The sequence below is a fragment of the Pseudopodoces humilis genome, chromosome 3 (genome assembly GCF_049639895.1).
Source record: "Pseudopodoces humilis isolate 2021_Gansu_Grassland_sample_001 chromosome 3, ASM4963989v1, whole genome shotgun sequence".
Lineage (NCBI taxonomy): Eukaryota > Metazoa > Chordata > Aves > Passeriformes > Paridae > Pseudopodoces > Pseudopodoces humilis.
In genome coordinates, this window is record NC_142202.1 from 50,965,283 (window position 1) to 50,987,201 (window position 21,919).

Below are 21,919 nucleotides of genomic sequence, written 5' to 3' on the forward strand. Positions count from 1 at the left end.
ATTATAGCCATTCACAGCAATGCTTTAGGGGAGAAACAAAGACATTTATTCAGCTGAAACCACAGGGAGAATGTCAATAGGCATAATGCAATTGCTTGATTTGGAGTTTAGTACGGATATTTGTTCCGATCAAATGAACTGAGGAATGTTTTAAAACAACTCATTGCTTGTTTTGGGATAGTGTAAAAGAAATAGGGAATGGACTGCTACAGAAATATTTGGGGAGTGACAGGGGAGAAAAGGCAGAAAGAGCACTGAACAGGGATGGGGAGACTTGCAGTTATTCCCAGCCTTGCCAGCAGCCTGGTGGCTGACTGGCTAAGTCACTTGGCTGCAGCATGTCTGGTTTCCCCAGGTATAAGTTGAAGACATTATCACTCTTTTCAAGTGCACCTTGTATCTTGTGATGGAAACCAATATGCTAAGAGGATGGATACTGCTGTCACAGAGTTCTCCTGGCACACAATTTGCTCCCTGGAAGAGATACAACCACCATGGAAGCAAGATGGAGCTCCTCAGACAACTTCTGCCACTGGGCAGATGGCTGAAGCCCTATGTGCCTGCAGGTTGTGGGCCAGGGAATCATACCAAGAGAGCTCCTGCAGTGGGATACTGCCAGTCCACAACTTAAAATAGAAGCCAAGGAAAACCTTCAAGCAGTGCAACATGAAACGTGCTCAGCTCAACAGAGATGAATGATGAAACTCAAGGTAGAAACTTGTCAACCTTGGTGAACAGATTGGCTAAAGTCATAAACTTCTTTTAAGGTATTAATTGAAGAATTCTTTTCAGGATAGATGCCAACGGCACTCAGTTTACTCCACCAAATAAAACTATAGTTGATGTTTTCAGGCATGAAACATCTTTTTGAAGTGGTCACAAATGTAACCTTTACATTTTGTAAATGCTTTGAGGCAGAGGATTCCCATGGCATGGCAGTGCTTCATTACAGATGCTGAAGGAGCACAGTTCCACTCACAAACTTCTCTGCACACAATTGTCTGTTTCTTGGCTTTCTCTAAGCCTGACCCTCTAGCTCATTTCAAACCCATCCTGACAAGCTACAGATTTCTGCTTCTGTTTCTGAAAAATCCAGAAGAATAACCAAGAACTTAAAACATAATTAAAAAAGAAATAGATGCAACATGCAAGGTAGTAAAATGTACTGAAATCATCAATATATAAAATGATTTCACATGTAAAGCACCAAAATTAAGTTCTGCCAGACTATTTAAAAAATTATTTTTCCTCTACTGAGAAAAAAATTTTTGGGGGGGGGGGTGGGCAGACTTTTATCTGTGAAGTTATAATCTGGGAAAAACTAATTTAAAAAAAAAACCAAAACTAAAATAACACAATTTGAATCAAAGAATTCTGCAAAAAGTGCCTGAAACATCTGTCAAAAATCAGATTGCTTCATCTGCTTTGAACTCACAGGTACTACAAAGTTTGAGGGAGGACTGCCTGAGGTAGTGTAAATTTGACTGAATAGGTCACATTTACACTACCTCAGACAGTCCTTCTTAATAAACCAAACTTACCTGGGTGTATTAGCTGTTCTATATATTCTAAACGAAAGCTTAACTTTCCTTCAGAATACATGGAATAGCTAATATAACCAGGTAAGTTACTACCAACCAAATAACACTGATGCTTAAGGGGTTGCCAAAACTGAACTGGAAAATAGGTTTTTCACTCATGATGCAATCCTCAGCAGATTCAGGAAGGCATCCATGAAGTGATTTAGTCCACAAGTAATTACTCACAAGCCAATAAATCTGCCCACTTCAGTTTTGCTTTGGTGAACATCCTGGCGAAGATGACCAAATCTGAAGGAAAGCATTGCAGTCCAGAAACCTTACATCCCTGCAGATTTGCATTGTACCAGTACACCATTTTCCAAACACCCTGTTCCCTCTAACAGATGGAAGTCAACAGATTAAAGGTCCCACTTTCCCAATGCAAGAGGTGGCAAGGAGGCACACATGTATTTGGAACTGAAATAGGCTATCAGACTGTATTTGGTTTCATGAGCACTGGTAATGTTATTAGTCCAGTAATGATAAGCAGTGACAATGAACAGTGGATGGAATACAGTTCTGATGAGCCATACCTAGCTCCTTTTGTATGTTGTCAGGGATTCCTGTAATAGTCTTTCTCCTTTTGACTTTCTTCGGCCGTCTTACCACCGTGTCTGTGTAAATTAGAGACCGCCGAATGCTGGCTTGGCGGTCGAAATTCTCCCCTAATACATGGTAGAACAAGCAAAGCAACATTACTTCCAAGCACACCGACATCATGCACTTTCTTCCACTAGTTTTGTTGTAGAAATGGAAAAAAAGACATTAATAAATGGTGTTAGCTTGGTCCTACAATGAAGGTTTACACTGAAGGAAGATACAGCACGCAGTCACAGTAAGGCTTTAGACACAAACATCCATTACACAGTACTGCATGTTTCAAAAGGAATTTTGACTTCCTGAGCCCAGTTCATATTTGGTGAGAGCAGCTCTATTTCCAAAAGCAAAGAGAATCCTTGCTTTAATTTGGCCCTTCATAGGTTTTTCTGTGGTTTTGTTAATTTATTTTTAAGTAATGAGCTGCAGAAAAAGCAAATCTGCTCATGAAAATGAAAGATCACAGTGGTTTATGCAGGAACAGACATTGCTATTGGCAACAGCTATTACGATGCCTTTGCACAGCTCCATCATTAACTCGCATGAGGCCGTTCTTTTCCATTCCAAGTTGCTCTGAACCTGTCAAGTGTACCACATTTCTGGTGTTGATCTTTTAACACGAATACAAATAAGAACTACGGAGCACGCAGAGATCAAACTGATCTCGTGGACTCATAAATATTTCAGAGTGAAAGCTGCTTAAAATTGAAACTTTACAGATGATTATAAAAATATACAATGGCAAGAGTTAAAAAAAATGTGTAAGTGCACTTTGCCAGACAAAGCCTTATGATGACCATGTGCTGTATCACAATGGGACCCAGAAGCACCACTATCATAAAGCAGCTTTTCTTTAGGAATTCACTTCTGTTTAGAGGTTTATAATTTGGCCATTTCACTAGTATTAAGATAAAGACTGCTCTGTAGATCATGAGCTAATTCTCTGTCTCTTCTAAAAATATAACAGCTACCACCTGTAGCTCACATGTAAGTTACTTTTTTAGAAGTTTAAGCATTTTAAATCACTGCTCAATGTCCTGTAGATGACCCACTTAAAACTTACAGGCAGAAAAACCTTGATCTACATTGTGCATGCTCTTTTCTATTGTACACTTATTTTGAAAATTGATGACCAAATTATTTACCTCTAAAAAGTGATTAATGCACGGTAACAAATACATCATAAAAATTTCCCCTGGCTGACTGCACATCAGTACGATGCGCGTCGTGCGAGTAGCGTAGAACACCTCATTACCTCTGTAACAGTTAAAGACACACTCATATATTAAAGTATAGCATGTGGACTTGTGAAAATGCAAGGAAAATATATAGCATTTTCATTCACCATGTTGTAAATATAAAGACTCTGACTCTGTTTGACCGGAGCCTTGACCACGGGCCGCACTTCTGCTGAGTGGAATCCTTGCAGTTACAAAATGCCAGTTTCATCCAACTTTTGGGTTGACTGAAGTCAGAGTAAGGGAGGAGGGGAAGCCCATAGGAACTATAAAATTAAGAGCTGTGGATCCCACTGGCTTCGTAGAAGTCCTGAAATATTGAGACAGACTATCCACTGTCTCAGGCAGCACCACTATTAGGATGTTAGGACCCACTTGGGGCAAAAGTCAGGACATTAGCTTATCCTGCTTTGCAGGATGATAAAAATAACTCTAGCCATATTATACAAATCCAACGGATTTGAAGGAGAAAATTTTGCATCTCTGAACGTATCTTCATCCACTCAAAGGCCAACAATCATGCCTCAGATGGTGAGCTGCAAGAAAATTCCAATGAAGCTTTGAATAAAGCCCTGGAATAAAATATAAGTGGTAAGGAGAGGGTGCAAACAAGTAGAGAGTCTTTTACACGAAGCCTCAGACAGCACAAACAGGATGGCCATGGGTAAGTATTACTGTGTCAACTGATCCGCAGTAGCTCGTTCCAAATGAGCTACCTAAAAGCTCACTCAACCAACCCATCTTTAATGGCTTTTGATACACAAAGGCCACTATGAAAATTGGTAGAATTTAAAAATGGCAGCTTCAGTGAAATCCAACAAGCAAAATCACAATGTCTCAGTCTTTTTTTTTTTTCTTTTTCACTGTCATCTTTTTTGTTTTAGAAAGTAGCTAGGTCAATGGTAAGTCTATTTTACAGATTTAAGAATACTTTTCTCCTTCTCTTACAGGTTTGTAATAAATCATCTAGATATTCCTTATATACTTTACTCAGTTTCCTTGGATTCACGGAAAATCTGTAAGTATGTGCTTAAATCTCACTGAAGTCAGTCAAGCTGGACTCAAGCAAAAGCTTAAATATTTTGCAGGATCCAGCCTGGCACTGATCACCTCCACCATTACCAGACTCCTCCATCTGGAAAGCAAGTTAGTTCCGGAAAACCCATGAGGACAGACACCACGATATGTATCCTTTAACCCACAGGATATGTAAATGAAAAGACTGGCCACCACTGAAAAATTCAGTCCAACCCCTTCTAGAATAAAGCTCAGCCCAGGCACTCTGCAACCCAAACTGCTTCCAAATCTGGATGTCTAGTCAGCAGCTTGTCAGCCTAATGCAATGCCCCTGCACCTTCAGGCTATCCAACAGATTTTTATGACTACTGTATTAGTTGCAATCTGTTCACCGAAGAGCCCTGAAAGCTGAACTCATGGAGCATTTATTGCATAGCCACGGCAGAGGCCTTTGTAGCAGAATCACCACTAATGCACTGCTGAAAATGTTATCAATTGCCAGCAGCCTCTTCAGAGGTTAACCTTTTATTTCATGCCAGGAGTAATAAAATGGAAGTTTTTTGACCTCTCCTCTGGGAGAGTAAGAAAAAGTGTGTGAAAGAAAAAGCCAAACCAAAACAAAAATCCTCAATGGTTTGTTCTGTGTTATGTTGAACAAACGGCACCGGATTTCTTGTCAGTTTTTTTTCTGCCTCGTGCAGTAGCATAAGGAACTTCACAAAATAAAATTACTCAGTGTGTGGGAGAGCAGAGGAGGGGAACAGATTGTGACTTTTTTAAGAGGAACAAGGACAGAAGCTTTTTCTGTATGTTGTGTGTGGTTCACATGCTTGCCTGGTTTCACAGTAGCAATACAATCATTTTGGGGGAAAGGGAATGGTAGATCCTGGAGACTAGATCACATGGTGCAACAGCAGTCTTCATTTAATGCCCTCCCTTTCTACCTCTTCCAATTACCATGTTTATAAGGGAGTAAATGCTCAACCACACACTCCAGAAAAGTGAGATATAAAATGCATGTGCACCATTTCAATCACAAAAGGTGAGAATTGCTGAGTTTTCCAAGTCCCGACTGAAACTTTGCTACACCAATCAAATTATGCAGGTTGAAATCACAAGGACAGTTTATCCAAACAAGGTAACATTCCACATGATTCTGAATTAATTCTATGAGTCATTTGATCCCTTTACCTCATTTTTCTTTCCATCTATTTACTTCTTCCATATCTTTTTCAGTACTCGGGGTCATTAAATTAAACAACAGATTTCTGTTTCTCTGAGTACACTGTGTTCCTGCTGTCACAGTATCTAAGCCCTACTCAAATTTATTGATTATTCAGATTATCGGTTGTTCCCGTAACTTGGCCTTCTGCATCTGTACCCTAAATTCTGTACCTAGATAATGCCAAATGGCCTAGTAACATTTCAGCACTGCATGTATTCTCCTTCTCTTAGTTTTCCAGAGGTGGGGCGTTCATGATTTCATGTTGTCTTCATCTGTTTACTTCAAATATTTTCTGCTATTTAAGGAATAATTTCTTGATGATTTATCAGAGCTTGCTGATGTTTGTTACAGCTGTCCTGCTCCTATACTACTAGAACACTTAAACACAATTAAATAATACTAGTTAAAATACTAGTTTATGAAAATACAGATGAAAAAAGCACTGGTAATCATGCAGGGAAATAGAACGTAATTTACTTTCAAAACAAAACCAAACATTATAAGCTATTGATTGTCAGAGTAAGCATGGAGTCAGAGCACGCCATATGGCATTTGAGATAAACTGGATGTTGAATATTATCCTGGCTTTGGCAGGCAAGCAGTCAATTATTTGAATTAACTAATAAGAGAAAATCTTGGTACTGTGCAAAAAAAAAAAGGGTTATTAAATTGATGTGGCAATTCCATCTTTGACTGAAATTCTATTTTATGCACAACAAAGTATCTATTCAGCATTAGGCTTTAACATAATTTAACTTCCACAGAGTAAGAGTTCTGCAACTGTAAAATCAAAGAGCATTTTCAAAATGAAGAGTTAATACACAGATCATGACAAGAAGATGTGGACTATGATTATGTAAGGGGAGAGTCTTACTTAGAGTATTGCTCAAAGATGTAGCCTCATTAACTTTTGCTGTTCTAACCCTGCTCTCCTTGACACCTACAGCCTTTGTTGCTAATAAATATTATACCCTAGAGCCTTTTTTCTTTATTTTTGTAACAATTAGTCTTTGGAACACGGAAGTCCTGACAACCTTCCTTAAAAAAAGTTCCTAGAAGAAAATATTGAAACATCATGAACATTGGATAAAACATGATTTTCAATTACATATCCTCAGTGCAATCTGCAGCAAAACACTGCTATTTATCAGCCCCTCTTCTTGCACTTCATGAGTATCTATAGCTGTTTCAAGCCCACATATTTTAAGTATCTCCATTAATGATAATTTTAAGGGATTTTTATATTTTCTAATTAAGTTCAGATTTAGACTACTAAATGCAAAACTATTTTCATAGAGAGGTGTGGTAAGTAATTAAAAATTCATGCATTGAATATGTGAGTGTCCAAATACTAGACAACTGTACAGATCCCCTTTCATCTCTGCCCTCCCTCATCAGTGTAATACAATTATTGAAATTAAAAGCCTACCAGTCACATTAATAGGAACCACATCTGTTTGGACGGCTTGCGCTTGTTGTCGCATTTTCTCTTCTGGCGTTGGCAGTGGGAGAGACTTAGTCCAGTTGGTTTGGGTGTTGATATCTGATAAGTCACTTGTAGCTGGACTTTTAGGCCTTTTGATGGTAATAAGCTTTTCCTCTTCAGGGGGAGAGACAGGACACTACAAACAGGAATACAAACAACAATATGAGTTTATTATTAAAAAAAATAGGTATGACTATGTTATTACTAAGGTATTGCTGCTGTAGTCAGTACTGATTGCTTGTGGAGCAAGACACACCTCATAAATATCACACTTTGATCTACATAAAGAGCAGTTTTAAAAATACACCAAAACACAACAAAACATCTAGTTTGTATTTTTTCCAAGACATTTGATTAGTCTAAAAAATATATACCAATGAAGGAGAAAAGAGTGGTGTTGTGCATAGCAAAGCACAGTAACTAATTACACCTTCCACACTGACATAGTTCCTGCTGTGATTAACCCTCTCTCTCTGCACCAAGGTTTGCCTTCCCTTCTCTTCTCACCTCCCCATGCCCTATTAGAGAAGATGAGATTTGAGCAATGCTTTGCTCCGGCTGCACTAGGCTGTACAAATGTGTAAGATCTCAACAAGAATCCTGCCACCAAAAGACAGATTTTAGTAGAGTTCAGTAAAAGAACCAATCAGCACACTCCACAGAATCATCAGCCTTGGTCACTGAGGAAACCAAGTAACTTTGCTTTGGCCTTTGAGAAACACATGCCACAGTCCAAGGGGTTACTCATTTTTCGGGGGTAAAGCACTTAATATTATTAGTAGCCACAGAGTGCCAATTTTAAAAGTCAGTTCTTCTCAAAGTGGCACTTTGAGTGGCACTCAATTCCATGAAGTGTTTTATTCAAAAAAACAAAACAAAAACAATAAAACAAAAATCTTTCTGCATGAGAAAAAGAGGATGCAACAGCTTGTGCAAATCCCTCCACCAAAGTTATAAGCCAAAATCCCATTTCCTTTTGGGGAGCAAATCTGTTTTCATTACAGATTTCACTGCAATCCAGTAATGGCAGAGAAAGCCACAGAACAGCTTTTTACTGACAGGACAGTACTTGTCCAACACTGGGACTTCTAGCAGGCGGTCACAACCCCAAGTAAACCTGAGAGAAGCAGCCTTCCCTCCTCCCTACTCTTGCCAGCAAGGCACTCCAGGGAATCCCAGAAGCAGGAGAGGAAGGAAGACCTGGAGGAAAACCAACCACAGTCTCCTTCTGCCCTCAGACAAAAAGAAGAGGAAAACATGGAAGAGGAGTTGCATAGTATTTGCAGCAATAGCAGAGATTTCTCTGCAACCTGCTGACTCCTCTGCTTCTGAGGAGTTTGCTTTGGGACCTTCCTCCCTACCACCAGACCAGAACTACCCCCCTCTTTTCTTTATTAGTCTCTTCCTTTGGAAAGTCCACTACTACTCAGAACAGGGTTGTCAGTACTGGACCACTGCCTCTTCCCCCCTCACTGCTGCACACAGGCATGGAAGGAAACATCACAGCTATTTATAACAGATGGATTTTCTATTACTGTGGGTGTTCAGTCTAAGTGATCTGTTTCCTCTTGAAGCTGAATGCCATACAAAAGACATGCCCAAACACTGTGCTGCAACCGCTGTTTATCATTTCTGATTTTAATTTTCTTCCTGTTACTATGAGGAGTTCCCACTGTTTATAAATAAATAACCATTTATTTATTCTGTTATGCTTTGACTCTTGTCCTTTAGGACAGAGTCCAACATTTGATTAAATAGAAAATAAAAATAAAAGCAACGTCCAGGAAAAAAGTAAAAAAAAAGTAAAACCGCTTCAAGCAGTACTAAAAAAATATTTCAGGCAATGAAACTATTAGTAATATCATTCTGTGGTTTGGAACCACACTCCAAAACATGAGAGCTTTTCTTCAAGGAAATAACCAATTTCTGACAGCCTTGAATATCTTTCCTAGAGAGGCTGTGGAAGGGATAGATGCTCCTCTGTAAGTAAGGGCTCAACCCAATAAAAGCCCCAGCAGTTCTATCAATACAATCTTTTTGGAGGACACCAGTATCTTTTTAGGCCTCTGCTGTTTCTAAAAGGCTCTAAAACCAAGTAATAATATGATGTGAGTGCTTATAGTTTTTTGAGAGTGCATCCATACACTGTTTATATACATACACAATGTGGGCACATATATATACACTTACAAACACAAGGACTTTCCCACCTCAAATTACTCAAATTCATAAACACCTTCATTAACTTAAGCAATGTGGGACAGGAATGCCACTGAAGAAGGGAAAGCTGCCTCCAAGTAATGCTTCCCTCCAGTTAGGTTTAAAAAGTGATTGAGAGAGAGAAAAGGTTTGTAAGGAATATGGCAGGGGGGTGATAGCCCACCTGTCACAGTGGGCATGTGTATTTTCACTTGAAGGAGTAAGCAAGGGTTGAGGCAAAGAAATATTGTTTTCCCTGCTCTACAATGAGCCTTTCTCCACCTGAATCAGGGAGACCAAGGAAGACACCTCAAGCATAGTTTTGCAGTTTGTTTGGGGTGAGGATGAGCACTGGTGACCTTCAAATACACTGCTTGCTTGATACAGCATCAGTATGTGTCACCTTCAGACTGCACGGCAGTGCCAGACCTCAGCTGTCATACAGCAGTCTCTAAGGGCTACTCCAGTAAGTCAGGTGGCAGAGATACTGGTTACAAAACCATCCTTTTGAAAGAAATTACCCAAGCCAAGAAGAACAGGTTTTTTTTATAGTATACAAACAGAAAAACTGAAAAAGTGGAGCATCTGCTACAAGGGAATCCTAATTATTCAAAGAATGTGGAACAGCAATCAGAAATTTTGTAGAATTAGAAGCTGAGAAAACTGGGGACAGATGGAGTAAGACAGAAATGAGTCAGGTTATATGAGCATATAACCAATGAGAAGTAACTGAAAACCCAATGGTGCAGTTGAGTTCAAAGCAGTGTCAGTGAGAACAACCTCCTGGTACAGGACACATACATAATTCTGTAAAATAATTCAGTAGAAGAGCTGGAGGTGGTTTTGGGCGCAGCAGTAAGTGTTTGCATTTCAACTGTAGGTACATTTTCCATTGATCCTGAAGAAACATGACTTATGTGTCTACTTATATCCTTTCTTCCCAGGTACTCTCAGTGATAATGGTATAGGCATGGCAAAGCTGTACACAGCTGTATCATGCATAGAGGAATGCAGCAACTCATCTTTCAGCAGCCTTCTTCAGACAGAAATTATTCACCTATACAATTAGGATGAAAATGAGATTTACATATTTTTAGGAAACATTTCCAGATTTAAGCACAGAAGCTGGCTGGAAGAAGCAGTGAATTGCTGCTGTGTGACAGGAATGTCTTCTCCAGTCAGGTCTGTTACACCAGAAGTAGAATGAGGCACAGCTGATCATAAACTCTATGTTCATAACAGAAGTACTTGTCCCCTTTTTAAAGCATCTCTGAGTCATAATAACTTTACTGCTAATCTTAAATGCCCAAATCTCTGGAATGGGTTGTTGCACTCATTTCCACAAGAAATTTTGTTGGAATTTGTTCTTTTTCATGGGCATGGTAAGGGATAAAGGTGGGATGTGAAAGCAGCAGCCTTGGACCTTGCAGTGTTTCCACAAACATGCACTGGGGGGAAAAAGCATGAACCTTCAAATGGGAGTTCAAATATGAATGCAGGAGAAAAATGGCCTATAAATATCCTATAGGCAAGCTATATGGCTCAGTAAGCTGGAGCCTCTCTGACGCCTCGTTGACATGTTGTCCCCCAGCCAATTCAGCTGCTGAGATACAACAAAACAGTTTCACTATCTCAGCACTTTAATGCTATTTGAGAGGTCCCAGAAGACAAATGAGTATATGTTATGTATCTTGCAGCACTCTCTGCCTAAATAATCTGTTTATTCTAAATCCTTTTTATATAACCAGGGTTTATACTACAGTATTTAAAAAAAGATGGAACCTCCAAGAGGAAAACTTAATCCATACAAATTGTACAGTCACGTCATTTACCCTACTGTCTACTAAAATCACTTTTAAAATCATAATTTATCAGAAAAGCAAAATAAGAGGAAAAAAAAAATCTGTGTTGCAAACAGCAACCATACAAGTTCAGCTGTCTATTATATTTGCCAACATCCTATTTCTACCTCCACTGTTTTACTAAGTCTGATGGTTTCAAGAGCCATTTTCCTAACACCAAGGGATCAAGACAATCAATAACAGGGAAAAGAAACCCAAGACCCAAACCTAGCCAACTGAGAATGGCACTTCAATGCCTAATTCAATCCATGGGGTTTCACACTGTCTCATTAAATGCTGCCAGATTATAAATTTACATTAATTTACACTTTAGATGAATTAATCATTAGACTCCATTTGGTGTCCTCTAGACCAAGGTCACCAGTCTAGTTTCCACAGTGTTCACAGAATATTCCATTTTTTACTTCTACACACAGATCTCCAGTTGCACTAGCCAGCACTTGCTATCCTACTAAATTCTTCACTTCGTAACTTTCATTGTGTCTCAGTAAGGAAAGAACATTTTGTACTGAAATTACAATCAAGCAAATTATCACCTTAACAAGCCCCACAGAAATATTCTTTTCTTCTTCTTCTACTCTGTTGTAACAAAAACCACAGGAAGATGTGTACTGTTTGGAACTCTAAAAGCATACCTAGTATCTGCCTTAAGATAAAGGCCAATGAATTGTATCAAGGTAAAATTTAAATCTGAGGATGCATAGAGGAGATACTTTTTCCTGAATATTCTCTCAGCCTCGGATGGAGTCCTCACCCTTCAAGAATGTACCCAGTTGCTTTCTTAACCCATGTAAGCTTTCAGCATCCACAGTTCCCACAGCAGCTGCACAATCTGAGTATGCGATGAGTGAAGAACTACCATTTTTCTTTGTTCAAAGATTTTCTGCATTTGCTTCCTTACGCTTTGGCATTTCATATATTATGAGCTGCTGCTTCAACTCAGTAAATGTCACAGTATTCAAAAAACCCAAACCCCTATAAATGGTATAAAATACATGTGCTGCTTACAAAAGCAGTGCCATGCAACTGGAGCAGAGGGGCAGGGAGGCCACCTGAGGACACCACCACACAGAGGTATCTTCAGCTCTGCCAGACTTCACGCCTCAGGGCTTTTTAGGCATTCCCACCTCCAAAACTGAAGTGCCCGACTTTATCTCCTCTTAACACCAAGTAAAGTTTTGCATTCAACCTCCTCAAATCAATACTTAGTGCACTTGTTTTCACTTAAGATACTAAACAATTGCATGAAGGTATTGGAGAGATAACTAACAGCTCAGATGACCACTGGCAAAAAATACACTCTCCTCCCATCCCAACCCCTCCAAATAAGGGAAGTGTTTTTTCACCCAACGCGTAACTATCAAGGCAAAGTTCATAAGCCAAATGACATGATTTAGGTAAAAAAAACATGAGTTTTGCATACACAAACATTTTCATAAATAAAGAAATAATATATGCAATACTGCATGCTTGTGAGCACGTATTCTCTGTAGTTCACATTTATCATTCAAGAAAGACCCATTCCTCCAAAGTAGTAGAGTTTTTTCCTTGGTTAATTAAAAAACAATAAAGCAACCAATTAAATAAAACACAGTGTCCATTGGGGGAGTGGTTTCAAAGGACACAAATGTTAACAGGCAAAAAAAGGAATAAAAAATTTTGTGAACCACATAAATACAGGATAATGCACTGCAGACAAAAACGAGTAAGGAGGAACATAAAAGAAACAAACCTGGCACGGGACTCTTCTTTTTTTAATTGCCTTTTTTTTTTTTTCCTAAGCAGAAAAAAGCAGCAGGTAACGACTGAAGGCAAAGATCAGAGTAAGATTACATATATGCTAAATGCTACTGGTAACATCAAGCTGCAGATATGGCAGCTGGATGGTCCCACTTGTGGGCAAAGTACCTTGTTGCTCCAGGGAACCAAGTTACAGCAGGCACTAATGCAAGACTGAGAGATGCAGTCTAACAGACTAGACTGTTGAGTGAGACAAAAAGAAAGAGAATGAGTGGTAAAAAGGGAAAGAAAAAGGAATAAGAAAAAAAACACACAAAAGACAAGTACAGTTAATATACACATGCATACATTTCAGAATGTAAGGAGAACTGGACATTTCAAAACATCTTTTACACTGGTAAAACAGAGTAACACTGAAGGACAGGAGTAGCTCCCAAGTTGTGTCACCAACAGCAGCATGTAGTAGATACAAGAAAGGAGAATACTGGTCACAGTACTGAGATGTAAAATCCAGGTAAACCAATTTCATCACCAACAAACTCAATTAGGATCAGTATTACACTGGAGCTTGGCCAGTGCTCCATTAATCTAACTTGTAAGAATCAACATTAAAAGATAAGGGCAGATCCAAACATTTAATTTTATATCAACTTCCACTCAGAGACTCCAGCTTTCTATGTTTTCTGATTTTGTTTATTCGTTTTTGAGCTGGGCCTGTTTCTCCTTAGGGGTTTTCCTTTGGAACAGCATACGTTCTGCTTATCTTAGATATCTCCTAAGACGCTGAACCAAGATGCTTGGTAGTGTGACTATTCTCCTCTGCTGACAGACACCCACCTCCACAAAAACCTGAAAATGCTTGTGGATCGACACCTAGCCATGGTTTCATATTGTTTCCACTGCAGACAGACAAGCAAAATATCTGGCTATGGTTTTCATTTTTAGAAGCAGATTAAAAATAACAGGGAAAGCTGGTTTTCTTTGTGGTATCACCCACTCTTTTTTGCTGCAAGTTGGCAATTATATCAACTAAGTAGTTTATGAACGGTAAGTAGGTATTCATCCGCCCATCATTATTTTGCTGTTCTCAAATTTCAATTATTAAATAAATACTTCATGCACAGAATTTAAATGTTGGCTTTTTTCTTTTGAATAGACAACAAAGCTATAAGGCTTTCATCTAGTGGTTAGGAGTTCACATTTTGAATCACAGAATTTTTGACCCCAGTTCCATGCTGTTACCGAAGAACTCTCCTGACAGCTGAAATATGACTCCCTCAAGGCATAAGACTTACTAGAATTACTTGGCTCTTTACCAGTAGGACAATAACTCAAGATCAGAAATCAGTTGTGGTAAACATTCATTTAAAGAAAGATTAAACATTTACAATATTAAATAAAAAAAGAAATAAAAAAAGAAGGTGCCAATTAAACAGAGATTCTGATCAAAAAAATCTACAAAAGAAAGTTATGCAAGATGAACGAAGACTCCTGCTACAGTTTACAAGAAATGTATGTCTTTGTGAGCTGGAAGTAAGAGTGGCAGGGTTAAAGCTAAGGTTCTGAGATAATCAGTAACAGCCAAGACTGTGAGTTTGGCAGCTATCTTTCTCCACGGCTCTGAATCTTCTTTTCAGCTATAATATTTAAAGGAACCGATTCCAATTTAAAATGGAAGTGATATCCTATATTTGAAGCATACTTAGTTGCATTAATTTTCTCCAGAATGCACAGAAATTGTTAGTAACACATTATGTTAACACTCAAAAAACCCTTAACCAAGAAAGGATGACAGCTCTTAGTCTCCAAGAATCCTCACCCACGCTTATATACTTTCATGCAAATTGTTTAAAGAAAAGTGTATTTATACTTTTTAAAAGTTACGTTGGTTTTATATGTGCAGATGGTTATATGCTGCACAGCACTGGCCAGGACGAGTTGATGACATACATTCTTCTTCAGACATGTACGCATTTATGTGCAGTACATTAAGAGCAACAAACAAGGGGTTAATACTTTCCCCAGCGGAAATCATAATTCCATTGATTTCAGTGAGGTTTTGCAAATTACCATTATAATGCATTCCACAGTATGAATGTGCTTTACATTCTCGGCTCACTGCCAGTACATACCACACACAGCTAAACAAGATGCTCTGACATTCCCTGCCAATATACAGATAAAATGCAATCACCACCTGGAGGAGAGACTCTACATATTCCACAACACCTTTTATTATGTGACTAAAACCCATGGAGGATAAAACTGAAAACACTATACCCTTTAAAGTGCATTCTCAGGTTCTGCACATTTTGCTGGTAAGAGTTATTTGGTCCATACTACAGAAGGACATATAGTTTACTAACAATGCAAATAAATTAAATTGTGTTACAATCAAGGACATCCTCCCACTTTTGAAGCAAGAGTTGGTTTGGCAAAGTATTCTAGAATATCTATCTTGAAAATGCCAGGAGCTCTGGCATTTCAGCTTTAGACAGGCACGCTCCAGTGGATCTTGCCATCCACCCCCGCAGAAACATCCCAGTCCACTACAACAGTCAGCTTTTCCTTCAGAGCCCACAGACCCAACAGGATAAAGAGAAGAGAACAGACTTTTTCTTCTTCAGAACAATAACACAGCTTGCTAGTTCTGTAACTGAAATCTATATAAATTGATGTATAAAGCAATATGGCTTCATACCTTCCTTAAAACTTGCAGCTGTTCATTCTCTTTATTTATTTCTAGATTCTAAGGTAAGCATACTGTGAGTTGAGACGTGGGGATATAAGCACGAAAATCATGAAGTAAACTAAAAGAAAGGCAATAAACCCAACTTAGTGGATAACCTTCATTTTCTGGATGCCTTTACAAAAAGGCTGTGATGCATTAGGACAAAGCCCCTACCTGAGTAACTGCCTGAATTAGCAATTCAAAGCGTGCACCTATCTAAGTTACAATTCAAGTATGCTGATGGTTGCCTGAATAGCTTTCTGCTACTTAAATGTAAACACTTAGCAGCTACCCTTGGCTGGGGTCTTCCCTCCAGACCATTTCCAAACCCCTTCCTGCTTTCACACTCTGAGCATGCCAGTGGGAATTTTATATCACTGCATGGATAAAACTTAGAGTTTTAAGAGACCATGAAAGTCAGTTGAACTACTGTCACTGCAATTCAAAGAAATAAACATCTTTGTGATCCTCTAAAAATCCTACCTTATGCGAACAGTATATTTAACTTAAAATTTAAAAGTGTACTTATTTGCAGGCAATTAAACTGCACTAAGCAAGTATTTTTTCTGATGCTTTGTCCCCCATCATTACCTTTTGTTCAATTTCTTCATAATCATCCTGGTAACTTCCACAGATTGCACTGGAGGATGAGGAGAAGGTGGGGCCCTGAGAGTAATACTGTGAGCTCCGGTAGCCATCCCGCCGCAGCTTGTCACACTCTGCCGAAAGAAAGAGGAACAGGAGGTTAAATCATGGCAAGAGCCATTACTGTTTATGCTTGGTGTTCAATGGCATTTCAGTACTGAATGTTTTTCTGAAAATGTTTTACCGTGCATTAACATTGTCTGTCCCAAGTGACAGAACCCACGGGAGCGTTCCTCATAATTGTATCTATATTTCCTCCTCCCTCACATGTGTGACATACGTAAGCCCACACATAGCGTATTAACCCAGGCGATAGCAAGTGCTTTGGAAAGAAGGGGGAAATCGATTTCTTTATTTATTTAAGTGAGGCCTGGCTCGGTGTCTTGACAGATGGCAGCATCTTGCAGGATGGGAGACGGATGCATGCAAGTAACTCCAGGGGTCTCATCTGCCAGGCCGGTAGACATCTATTATATGCCTTACACTTGAAATTATGATGTTGCTCACTACTCAAGCACCATCTGCTAAATAACTTTGGCAATGACCACTTGTCTTGTCTTCCTGTCCGTGGAAGAGACCATTTACTGTGATTTTGGAGAGAGGAATGCAAATCACGGGGATCTATCTCAAAGTCCTGTGTTGCTGCACAACACAATGTAGTTTAATACTACAGAGTTTCTGAAGTTCAGAAAGAACTCAGAGCAGACATATATCCCCACTCACAATAGCCAAAATTCCAGTCAGCATGGCAATCCCCCTCACCAAGCTTTCCACAATCATCTTCCTGCCTCCTAATTGATATTCAGTGTGATTGTGCTAAAGAATAACAGACGCCAGAGCATAAGGATAAATTAAATGCTCAAGATGCGGCAACCAAACTCATCAGACCAGTTAGCTTTACGTTTCCAAAGACAGATATCTGAATCTGTTGAAAGATGATAAAAGCAAGAAGAAAATTAAGTATCTGGTGTATTTCCATTTAAGGAACTGAAATTCCTGCACAATACACAGGCATTATCACAACACAAAGCGCTTTTATCATCACTTGCTGAAGAAGGCCTTTCTGCAATTATATCATGTCTGCCTATCTTGATCTTCTGAATACTCCTTAAAAAAGAAAAGATGCAATACCAAGAACAAGGTTTCAGAGAGGCTTTTGCCTGGCAAACGATTAGGTGGTGTTACAATGCGCATCTCCAGCATACATGTCCTCTGTTACGCTCAGATGCTTCTGACACTGAGATCTAGAGGACTCGTGCTGACAGGTTAACTGACCTACAGCAACCACAGATCTGTGAGGATTTAATCGGTAAAGACTCCCTTGTATCTGCACACGAACACTGAGGAGGCAAGCCTACACTCTGACAACCAGCCGTTTCCATCAGCACCAGACATAGGTCCTTGCCTATGTATCCCTACGGCGTCAAAAGGGCAGTATGGCAAGAACCTTTCTCTCTCAATTCAAGGACCAACGGTGGCAGTGTGGGTTTTGAGAACAGAGAGGCTGGTAACTGTGTTTACCCGTTCCACATGTGTGAGCATGCTGACATTGTGCACATCTGGCAAACTGCTGCCCTACTTCAGGAGGGGGGTAAAAAATGACTGTCAGCAACCACAGCAAAGCAAATTCCTCCACCATGGTTCCAAATTTGGTACTGGATCCAGACAGATCCAGCACATAACACTCACAGATGTGAGCACCCTGATGGGTTGTTTGCTGGTTTGAGCTACAAATGATTGGGGTAAGCAGACTGTGGCAGAACAAGACAGCCCGAAGACTTGCATCAACTTGTAGCACGGGCTAACATGCTAAGCTGTCAGCTTAGACACTGCAACTTTTATCTTCAGAGGAATCATTAATCACTGCAAACAAACATGAGTACAACCTAAGGGGTGCATAAGAATGCAGTTATTTTTCCTCCCATTTTTAGTGGGAGTCTTAGGGTTTTTGCTGGCCACTTCTGCGACTCTTCAACATCAGACATCGTTGCACGTCCCAAAAAAGACCTGTGTGGTGGTTTGACCTGGGCTAAATGCCAGATGCCCACAAAGCTTCTCTATCACTCTCTTCCTCTGAAAAGAACTGTGCAGGAGAGAGAAAATATAACAAAGGGCTCATGAACTGAAAAAAGGACAGGGAAAGATCACGCACCAGTTAAAACCACAGGCAAAACAGTGATTTAGGGGACTTAGTTGAATTTATTACCAATCAAAATAAGAGCATGATAATGAAAAATAAAGCAAATCCTAAAAAACACACTCCACCCACTCCTCCCCTCATTCCCAGGCTTAACTTTATTCCCAATTCTCTACCTCCTCCCCACTCAGCAGTGCAGGGAGATGGGGAATGGGGGTTATGGTCAGTTCATCATGTTATTCCTGTTGCTACTTCCTACTCAGGGAGGTCATTCCCCTGCTTCAGTGTGGAGTTCCTTCTACAGGAGACAGTCCCCTGAAAACTCTCCAATGTGAGCCCTTCCCATGGGCTACAGTTCTTTACAAACTGCTCCAGCGGTGGTTCTCCCATGGGTGCAATCCTTCAGGAACAGTCTGCTTCAGTGTGCATTCCCCACAGAGTCTGAAGTCCTGCCTGTAATTCTGTTCTAGTTTGGGTTTCTTTATCCATTGATTCCCAGGGCCTGCCAGAAGCCTGCTCCAGTGTGGGCCTCCTATGGAGTCACAGTTGTCACAGGACTCTACCAGAGGTGACAGGCTCTTCTGGAGCATGATAGATGAAGGCTCTGATATTGTTTGACCTTATTTATTTTCCTAACCAAGAAAGTGAAGATGATGAATAGTGCACCTCATGAAGCCCAGAAAAGCTCCAAAAACTTACAGAAATCTACGCTGAAGGTCTCAAGTCCATCACAGGTTCAAGTGGACTGTCAGTAATCACCTGTCAGCTTATCAAGCTCACAACCTCCCACTGTCCAAAACACAAAATCCACGTAACTTCAGAATTCCGGTTACTGCAGCAACGCTGCTGCTGAAGCCAAAATTGCCAAAAACTGTGAGGTGAAACCAAGAAAAAGGTGGTTTTGTCCCCAAGAACAGCTTTTCTATGTATGTACTGTAACTGTACATATTGCAGCACAGCAGGAAACACACTGTGGATGGCACCCAAGGCCAACAAACCTCAGCAGAGGCTTTAGGCACGTATCTTTTACTTCATGTTGCAACAGCCTACAAGCACAACAAGGTCACACACTGCACCTGACTGAAGGTGCCACTGCCAAACCAAAGGTGGCAACTGCTGTTTAAAAACTGTTCTAATAGAAGGCTCCTTCCCTCTGTCTCCTTACTCTTATTAGAGGTGCACATGGCCTTCTGTAAGCAATCAGATTAATATTTTTCAGATATAGGGGTTTTATTTTTGTAAAAAAATAACGGATGAAGAAACTAGAGAAACTTACTCTAGGAAATACTCCAGATACTTACTCTTGGAAAGACTCCCTTCTTCCCAAAGGAACATTACATTGTCCCAGTCAGACAACCATCACCCCAAGACACAACCCCAAACAGAGAAGAGCACTATTCACTAAGTGAAAAAGTTCTTATGAATGTTATGTATGTTATTTCAGAGATGTCTGTAGTGAAGCTGACAAAGAAACAGAAGGATCCATCCAGTTCCAGTTATTAAAAATCTTCATTTTAAAGAATGACAAGACATTAGGGCCAGCAGAATCAGGGACACTCTTGGCTGCCATTGCCCACATTATACAACATACAGAACTGTGCACGGTGTTTCTGCATTTCTGCCAAAGAACCTCCAGGTTGAACCCCCCAGGACACTGCATCAGGCAGGACACAAACACCCGCTCCTGAGGATACACTTGCCAGTCCAAATCTGCAGCACATGCTGCAGACAAGCTCCAAGTCATAATTTTCACATGAAGCCGATCTGAAATGTGCAACAATATGATTATACCCCAGATGAACCAATTTTGCTCACACAAACATTAATTCCAGGAAAATCAGGCAAGTGTTACTGCCTTGGCAGTTGCAATTGGTGGCTGCACTGGGTAGTGCCACAACTCAAAAGTCTGAAGCTACCTCCCCCCTTCATCTCCTGATTGCTTCTGGGGCTCAGTGCACAGGGACATTGCCTGTCACCTTCTGCTGCCCTCCAAGTACTTTTCTGGCTAGGTGAAACTACAGATTAGTTCTCGTTTTCCTTCTATATTAGTGATACATTCAATTTCAGAACTTCCTCTGTATTAGAAGCACTGTTTAAAAACGACTGTCGTTAGAATCTATTATAATTGATTTTCCACTTATGTTGTACAAGTGAAACCTTTCCTAAAGAATTTTTCCTGAATTTTTCCTTGTGTTTTGCTGTTCACAGGGTGGTTTTAGTTAAGCGTGAAGGAAGTGCGTGGGAAATGCAGTCAAAGCCCTTTTAAGGGCCCCCTCATCATTTCCACAGTTATTAGAACAGGCTTTGGGAGACACGACCAAACCAAATGTGTTAAAGCTGTCAGTGTCCAACACAATCGGGCCCAAGTCTCTGCTGTACACCCAGACACTTGTATATGTGCTCAGGATTGCCAGTATTACAGCCTTTGCTTAATCTTGGCATCAGACAGAAGTGTGCTGGGGACACATCCTGTGCATCATCCATCTCTGCTCCTTTCCCTCCTGCTAAATAAGCTGAGGAACGAGCAGGTACCTGCAGCAGCAAACTGAGAGCAAAGGCTCAACCAGCCATGTGCAATTCTGCACCAGTTTTGAGCCACAGGCACTGAATTCAGCACTGCTGTGAGTAACTCAGCCTCTCCATATAAAAGCTTACAGCCTTTGTGACAGATTCTCAGGGCAAGTATATGAAAATACCTCTGAGGCCTCTCAGTACAGATCTCTCTATTTCATACAAGGAACTTGTACGTACCTGAGTCAGTAACACACATTAACGAGTCTCAAACCCAGAGACAATTTACTGATTTTGCAGCAACTGAAACCATATTCTCACACGATAATTTGTGCCACAAATCACGGGAGTGAACAGAAGGCACAGCACTGATACCTCAGTAATTCGTCTGACATGGTATTACCATGGTAAAGCAGGATTAACATTTACCTTGTCAGACCTACACGCTGCACCGTGCCACGACAGATGGAAGGCTGGGTTTTCTGGGAGGGGACCAGAGGCACTGGCTCTTTTCCTCTCCTTTGACTGACTTTGGTAATGTTTTGTACCTGCTGAGCTTCCTACCGTAAAACTTGTTGCAGTATCTTGAAGTTTATATGAAGGAAAATGCATTACTCTGTCAGAATCAGAACTGGTCAGAGGGACATGGATTCAGTTATATTTCAGAAGTTGTCCTTTGTTTTTTGATTTTTCTTATTAACTGTGTGAGAGTGTTATTTTTAACAAGCTGCTTCTTCTCTGCAAAGAGAAAGCCTCCTGGTGCTGGTTTCCAGGGCTAGAGCCCATCTGAGCCTCAGGCAAAGCCCCAGCAAGAACACAGAGCCACCACAGCTTTATGCTGCCACCCTGAACCAGTCCTTCACATCTCAGGCCTGAAAGTGCACCCATCACTCACTAAATTAGCCCTAATGAGATTACTGAGATTACTCCTGTAAGCAAACACTGCTCACA

The 21,919-nt window shown here is 40.2% G+C and overlaps 1 protein-coding gene across 9 annotated transcripts in view; it reads right to left on the reverse strand.

The window, feature by feature from the left end:
* Positions 1–21,919, reverse strand: part of NHSL1 (NHS like 1) — a 183,901-nt gene that overhangs the window by 22,061 nt on the left and 139,921 nt on the right. For 6 of the 9 annotated variants that reach the window (XM_014263295.2, XM_088052584.1, XM_088052587.1 and 3 more), the window contains 3 exons: positions 16,267–16,394; positions 7,087–7,279; positions 2,114–2,245 (listed from right to left, as the gene is read on the reverse strand). In XM_014263295.2, the coding sequence (XP_014118770.2) occupies positions 2,114–2,245; positions 7,087–7,279; positions 16,267–16,394 (453 nt within the window). The remainder of the gene's footprint in view (positions 1–2,113; positions 2,246–7,086; positions 7,280–16,266; positions 16,395–21,919) is intronic. The other 3 variants (XM_088052586.1, XM_088052585.1, XM_088052589.1) reach the window with 1 other exon arrangement.